The sequence below is a fragment of the Temnothorax curvispinosus genome, unplaced genomic scaffold, assembly GCF_003070985.1.
Source record: "Temnothorax curvispinosus isolate PA1 unplaced genomic scaffold, ASM307098v1 QBEX01008535.1, whole genome shotgun sequence".
NCBI lineage: Eukaryota > Metazoa > Arthropoda > Insecta > Hymenoptera > Formicidae > Temnothorax > Temnothorax curvispinosus.
This window is the reverse complement of record NW_020218315.1, coordinates 19,148-26,573: the sequence shown is the minus strand read 5'-3', so window position 1 is coordinate 26,573 and position 7,426 is coordinate 19,148. Positions and strand designations below refer to the sequence as shown.

General features: G+C 37.7%; 1 protein-coding gene across 1 annotated transcript; it reads left to right on the top strand.

The window, feature by feature from the left end:
* Window positions 1-454: 454 nt before the first annotated feature.
* LOC112457974 (diacylglycerol kinase 1-like) lies at window positions 455-7,030 on the top strand. Its single transcript, XM_025021321.1, has 3 exons — window positions 455-578; window positions 3,703-3,791; window positions 6,891-7,030. Exons 1-3 carry the CDS (start codon window positions 515-517, stop codon window positions 6,912-6,914), a joined length of 177 nt encoding a protein of 58 aa, XP_024877089.1. The 5' UTR covers window positions 455-514; the 3' UTR covers window positions 6,915-7,030.
* The last annotated feature ends 396 nt before the right edge of the window (window positions 7,031-7,426 follow it).

Below are 7,426 nucleotides of genomic sequence, written 5' to 3'. Positions count from 1 at the left end.
TTTGATTCCCAACAGATTAAAAGAAATTTGAATGAAAACATTAATCTATATGATTAGAGCAAGCAAATGAGAATTAAAGAATTAATTTAAAAAAGTATACATGTATAAAGCGACGTACAGTACCTCCCTATATTATAGGAATAGATATCCCATAATAAAGATCTTTTTTTAAAAATACTAGGAATATGAAAGTGCTAAGACGCTGAAACGCTGACACATTAAAAACTCTGATTAACTTTGATTAACCGAAGCTTATTGAATCTCTGAGCGTATTATTTTCTTTATGGTCCGAGTAATAGTAAATAATTTCAAACGTAATTCAACAGGATGTAGAAATATTTAGTCATTTCTACACGAAGATGTTGAGTGACTAAGTTGTGCGAAGGGACCCGGTGCCGATTGCGTTTTTACTCCTGTTTTTACAGACAGCGATATCTTTTGATTTGCAGGTGACGAATTTCAGTATCCAACACCTGGCCACTCGTCCTGAGGGACACATAGATCAGAAGTAAGGATGGCCTTCCACTGGGATAAGCTCTCGCCAGCGGAATTCCAACAACTTCAGGACTTGGCAGCTTGTAAGTAACAAAAGGAGGAAACGGAAAAGGAAGTGCTAAAACGTGTAAAATAATGCGGATAAATCACAATGGAGAGCGCTCGGCGCTCTCCTTTTTTTTCCCTTTTGAATTTTTTTACAGATCATAAATCCCAAAGTCCGCGTTGCTGATGAAGTTTTAACAAACTTTGACTTATCCAGCGTCGGCAAAATTTAGTATAAGCAACTTTATATACACCCGGCTTAATTTTCGCTTAATAGACGCTGGTTATTAACTTGTGAACACTTAACGAAGATTAGTCTCTTAATTAATTATCGATATACGAGCTAATTTCAAAGTTCTGAATAAGAAATATCATTTGATAGAAATTTGATTGAAAGAACTGATCAAATAGAAGTTCCAAAATTTTGTCAATATTCAATAACGTTCACAATTATGATGCGGTTTATTCTTAACGAAAGTAGAATATTTATCGTAATTTTATTTCTATTTGTTTCAATGCCAATGTCAGTGCATTGTTTTCACGTTTTTCTCGACATTTCCAAAGTGCAATCCCGAGGCTATACTTAATTAAGCGATCATTCACAGCGTCGCGCGAATGAATCGTATATACTGTGTGTAATTTTGTTTGTTCCGGATCGGATCAAATGTGCGCGATAATTTTATTGCGAGTTTACTCATTGAATACAAATGACTTCTCCGTGGTGTCTGTTGTGTTCTCTACAAAAGTTAAAACAAACATAAAAAAAAGTGCCTTTTGTTCGTTGCAATGGGAGTAAGTAAAATTACGGCGCGCTATCGGGTGACTGTAATCGTTGCACAAATTGAATCATGCAGGGAAATTAAGTTATTTGAACAACGAAAAATAGTACAATGATATTATCCATTACTGTCAAAGTGTAAACCAATACATAAGAAAATATGTCGTGATAAAAAGCCCTGACATTTCGCCGAGATATTTTGTAATTATACATGTTCTTGATTAGAATAAAACAGCACGTATTTTCTTTTTGAAATGCATAAACATAAACTTCCCTACTTATGCTTATCATAAATTATGTAGACGCAACAGAGTGAATATTCTCAAATTATATATGAGTACCAAAGGCACTATCTTTAATTACAGATAGCACTTAACTGAATTAAATATAACGGAAATGAAGTGGTAATTGGCTCTGCTCAATTACGTAGAATGAAAGTCAACAACTGGAAGTTTGTTGAATGAAACCCATTAAAAATACATCAAGATGGATATATAAAACGTAAATACTGTCACGTTGGAAAGGGAAATATCGAATAGTCGGCAATTTATACGCCTTTGCTTGTTCTCTTCCGTTATAAAGCGTTATGCATATTGCCCGAAATAAGTAGTTCATAAAATAATTTGCATTGGCTTTAATTAAGAGAAATGTTGTGGTATAATTAATAGTAACTTGCCACGTTTTCCTGGAAACCTCGTAGATATTTTCGCGGATATTGCTTTGAGTGAAAACAATCGTGATATTTCAAGAAATTCTCGATTGGAATGAACAATTAAAACAAACATGCAAATAATGCCGCTTGTTATATATACATATATATGATCTCGCTGATATAATAGATTCGAAAGTTGAAATTCATATTATTCCGCCATGTATTTCCGTGCGATTTACCAGTCGACGCGGGCGGTAAACGCGCCTCGAGTTTTCCGCGTATAAACGCTTCGATCGCGGACTTGACGACATACAGGTGTTCCTACCGTCTAGTATTTTACATCTGGCTGACAGAGAGATGTTGCAGCAACGCCCAGCATGTCTTTCGAGAAGAGACAACATGCGCGACATTCGCGCAGGAAAGCACTAATTCATCGTACAAACGCTGCACTTTGTCGTGCGAGCGGAATAAATTGCCGACGTTCGTCAACAAATTTACTGGCATTACCGTAATGCGGCTATCATCCCGGTAATCTTTTACTCGAAATCAAACAACGTCGGAGGTAAACTCGCGTTTGAACTCGCGGAAAAAGGATATGATTGCGAGATCGCGGAAGTAATATTATTACAATAATCTGTTAAAAAAATAATCGGACGAGTGGTACGTCACGTTTATCAACACTTTAACTGTCATTGGTAGAATGAACATTTTCTTTCATTTCTTTCTAAATGAAACAATAACATAAAAACATATAATTACCAATTAATCAACTATACAAATCGAAGATTATTTAATAGAAAATTAATATTGTATTTATTTTAAAATTATCGATCCAGCGTGCTAATGTCTTTTTAAGAAGCTCTTGCAAATGTCTCCCGAATAAATTCATTGTAATGGTACTCATTACAGCTTTTGGAAGTAAATCGCATCTCTTTGTCACAAAGTTGCTGCCTACGATCCATTTGCGCGGGTATTCTACTGTATTAAAACAATCGTTCAATAATCGTCAATAGTTATGCGGGGCGAGCTGACATCGAGGCGGAAACGTGAATTTCAGCTGGGCGCGTTAATCATCTGCCCGTCCGAATACGATCCATCGTGGCCGTCAATCGGCTCGGAAATAGTAGCCGCCCAAAAATATCTCGGTCCGTTAAGTGCATTATGACGTCGGTGCGGGTAGATTAGGCCAATGGCCTCCTATTATTAGTCAATTTATCGTCGTTGTTTCTTCTGTAAACAGTTGAATCCAAGATGGTTGATCAATCGCCCTCCCTCCACCCTCTTCACTGTCTAATTTATCAGAGACAAACTTGTTCGTGCCACATTCGCTGACATGTCGAATCGTACAATAAGAAAAAAGATCTGTCATGAACTATTAATTTATTTATAATTGTACCCGTATTTTATTTTATTTCTTTGTCAGAACGATCGATTTATAAATCTAGATGAGAAGACAAAAGTACTTTGAATATTTAAAAAATTGATTAACATTGTGCGCTATATATAGAGCCAATTAAATCCTTTTGTCCAATAAAATATTTTTCATTTTATTTTATATATTTTGTATCGTTATTAAACAATTTTATTTTTTTTACACATTTTATTAAAATTTTTCACCATTATAAAGACTATATTGTATTACTTAGATTTTCTATGTTTGACAATTATCGCTTCCAGTATCATAGAATTTAATTGAATGCGATAAATGATCAAACCATTAATTGTTTCTCAGATTCCACGCGGAAGCTACAGGATGTTCTGACTGAATTTTGTGGGAGCGCCACGACGCCGGGCGGCGTGCCGAAATATCATCCGGACGGAGTGAGTCATAAAGATTGGTTCATATTTTACTCATATAGCCGATAGCATACGTATCTAAAATCTATTTCCCTTCTAAAAAAAGAACGTATCGTTTTAAATATAGGACAAAATTAGGCGGAAAATGTATCTCTAACATGAAAGTGGTAAATATTTTATACAATGTTATCTTAATTTTTCATCCGATACACCCGTCGTACTCTATTCGGTAAATGTATGTATTTTTGTAAAGTATACGGTTTGATTCCATAGAAATTTTCGCAAGTTTTCTGTGTAAATCGATAGATGTGAAGGATTCCGCCGAGCGAACGATTTCGTTGCCGTCTCTCGTCTCAGGTGCACTTCAGCCTTTCTATAAAATGAAATTGAACGATCGGTGTGGTCGAGAGTGCACTTGAGCGACAAATATCTACTTAACTTGTACGCAAGCTGTTTAAACAAGTTTCCAGGAAATGTGATATTTTACGGGAATCCGCGACAGAGAGATAATATCCAAAGCGATTTACATATAAAATAATTAGTACTTTTAGCTACGTCAGGAATGAGTTTTTGATTTTACAAAAAGTTAGTCGCGCGGCATCGCTGCAGCTTTCGTCGATGATAAATTTCTTGTCGTCGTGTTAAAGAAAAGGACTATATATTCTTCCGGAGAAAGCGGTTTCCTACCGTTTTATCTGTCTTATATAATATCGATTGAAGTACTGTCAGATTATACAAATGTACAGTTCATATTTTGAGTGAGAGGTATATAAGGACGACATAACGCGATAGTATAATACCGTCCGCAGACAGCGAGGAAGCATTTGTTCCGTAAAATCGTAAACTATTCCCGTTGGAATAACATTCAGAACACGTACGATGTTCACGGACAGGTATAGAAGTTATTGCGTGCTCGCGTTATATAAGAAGGACAGACGTGTAAGAGAGAGCTCCGTTCGACGACGCATTAATGATCGACTTGAATTCCTGATAGTAGTCACATGCAAAATTTATTTCTTCCACGAAAAGAGGTTTCTTGCTGGAAATATCAAGCGTATATGCATGGACCATTAATTTAAGATATATATTTTATGAGAAATTTAAAAAGAACCAAAAACGGATCGTTGAGCCTCTTTCCCTTATTTCTCCGTATATACATTCTACATTTTTTCATCACGTGCATTTTTTTTTTCAACAACGCGGCGCGACGGCTTTTCAGAGCTCGCATTTTCGCATCAGACTTTTAATGTTTCTCGGTACAGATAAACTCATGTGACCGCGCGCGCGAATTTATCTCGCGGATTTCACGACGGAACTAGAGTCGTTCCTCCAACTTCGGCGCCCCCGCGCCTATTTCCTGACAGTCGTTTTACTTTTGCGTCGGCGTGCGATGTATTGCCGGAACAATGGTGTAACATCGGGGCGCTACATACGTCTGTAAACGTAAACACGCGAGGGGAGAGCACATTTAGCTCTCCCGAGGAATATTAACTCCGAAACTAAAACAGATTGCCGAAGTTGCGAGTGTTGCGACGATGCTCTTTTTTCCGGAGTATACCCGCCGACATCGTGTTAACCGTTCGTCACAGTTTGTCGTAACACGCGTTGCATCGCGATGACGTATATCGATCAGGGGGCTACTTTTTTACGCGTATCTCTCTCGTGACTAATGGAGCAACTTTTTTTGCAAAAATTTTGCATCAAGTCTCTGCGCGAACGATCACCAGTTTTATCACAAATATTTAAACGGCCAATCAACGAAATACGCGCGCTGTTCAGAGTCACGACAATTTTAATGGAAAAATTCACTTCTATCATTTTTGCCTGGGGGAACAAGATCGAAGACGCATCTTTTGTGAGTATTCCCTTCTGATAATGGGACAGTTATTACATTACAACGAGCGACAAAATACATCCGCGTAAAAACGATTTGAAACGTTTATTCCCGTCTAAATTTCCGAACCCTTATAAAACTGTTCTGAGTTACAACTAGAAGCCTGACTCATGGTGGTAATTGGTTGCGCCGGTGGCGCGTTCCAAGTTGGGGTTCCTTTGAGGAGCGATCTAAATTACTTTCTTCTATGTCGCCGGCGCGGCGTCTTTCCGCAAATTTCGACCGCGCGACTTTCGGAGCAAATTTACTGCCCCGCCATCGACTGCGGCATAATCCACCGTTCCCGTGTGACATTCTCATATGAGCGACCGCGGGTCGGAATTTCACGACGCATTAATCTTGGCGTAATTATTTTAGAAACGGCAGTGAAGCTAGGACTTCTTAGGTATGGGGTTGTAAAAAATTGCGACGTCAAAGCGCTCGGATTTTATGCTAGACATTTGTCTAAAGTTTCACGTTTCTTAAAACGTAAGAAGATGACTTGTACAACTCATACGTATATACACCGTAATAATGCCTCAAAAGCTTTCTGTAAAGGTGGTAGAGATGTGAGGCGTGTTACAGAGATTCGCAAGACACCAGCGGAACTTGTTCGTTGGAGAGCACAGAAATTGCATTATATTCTCACGAAGAGTGTTACAACCTCACAACGCTTACTCATCTTATTGCATACATAATAACAGTTAAAATCCATTAACGTTGAGCTATTGTCACGAGAACGATTTCGTAAACTTTATTCAGCCAAGGACGCTATTCGCCCGGGATTGAACACATCACTCGATTTATCGTAATATACATAGAGTGATAGCTGGTAGGAAAATATTGTCGACTACGGTGCGCGATTACATGAGGCAATATTGGCGAATTTAACGTGAAATTTAATACGAAAAGTCTTGATGAACTTTAAGTAATAATTTAAATCTCACTTTCTGCATCTTTAAAATATATTATATATTAATCTACTTTTTAAATGTATATTTCGTACTTTTAAACACTTCGTGTATAAAAGAGAGAAAAACGTGATAAAATATATAAAGATGACTAAGTTCAATTTTAAGTTTAACTTTATATACCTTTGTGAACCGGAGAAGTCCTACACTATTTAGAAATCTAGTAAATTATTTTCACTGGCGCGATATCAAACACGAGATACTACAGTGACAAAGCCACTGAAATCGGACCGACCGATATTGCGTCAACATTTACAACCGGGATCCTTTGTGCAACAGAACGCAAACTTGTGGAGGACCTAACCCCCGCGGGATACGACAATCGACATCGAATGCTAAGAGGCTACGGTCGGTTATGAGATCAAGAGGTCCGGAAATTCCCCCGCGGACGCGGTCTTTTGCTGTGAAGCGTAACCGATGTCGAGAACTCATAATTGGAGATTCCACCGAGGGACAAGCGTCAACGGCCGCATAAGAGGTCACAATCAACCGCCATGCCAGTTCGAAATGCGTGCTGCAGCACTCGATTATAGTTAGTCGAATTTGCGATTTGCTTGCACCGAAATCTCACGTTGTAAATGTATTGAATTATTTGAAAAGCACAAGTTTTCTACGATTAATCGTCACTAATTGATCGTCACATTATTAATCTATTAAGAGGGCAGTCTAGGTCTATTTCGCCATATTTTCAAGAATTTTTTGTCTTAGTAAAATGTCTTGAAATATCTCGAAACTTTTATATATTATCTCACATATATTGAAGTACATAAAAAAATTTGTTTTTTCTTATTTATGGCGACAAATGTAAGGGTATC

Excerpts from the sequence above, each read along its gene's own strand:
- LOC112457974 (XM_025021321.1), top strand. The coding sequence starts at position 515 with ATGGCCTTCCACTGGGATAAGCTCTCGCCAGCGGAATTCCAACAACTT. Across the intron at positions 579-3,702 it reads ACTTCAGGACTTGGCAGCTT|ATTCCACGCGGAAGCTACAG; the intron begins GTAAGTAACAAA and ends ATTGTTTCTCAG. Across the intron at positions 3,792-6,890 it reads CGAAATATCATCCGGACGGA|AACGCAAACTTGTGGAGGAC; the intron begins GTGAGTCATAAA and ends TTTGTGCAACAG.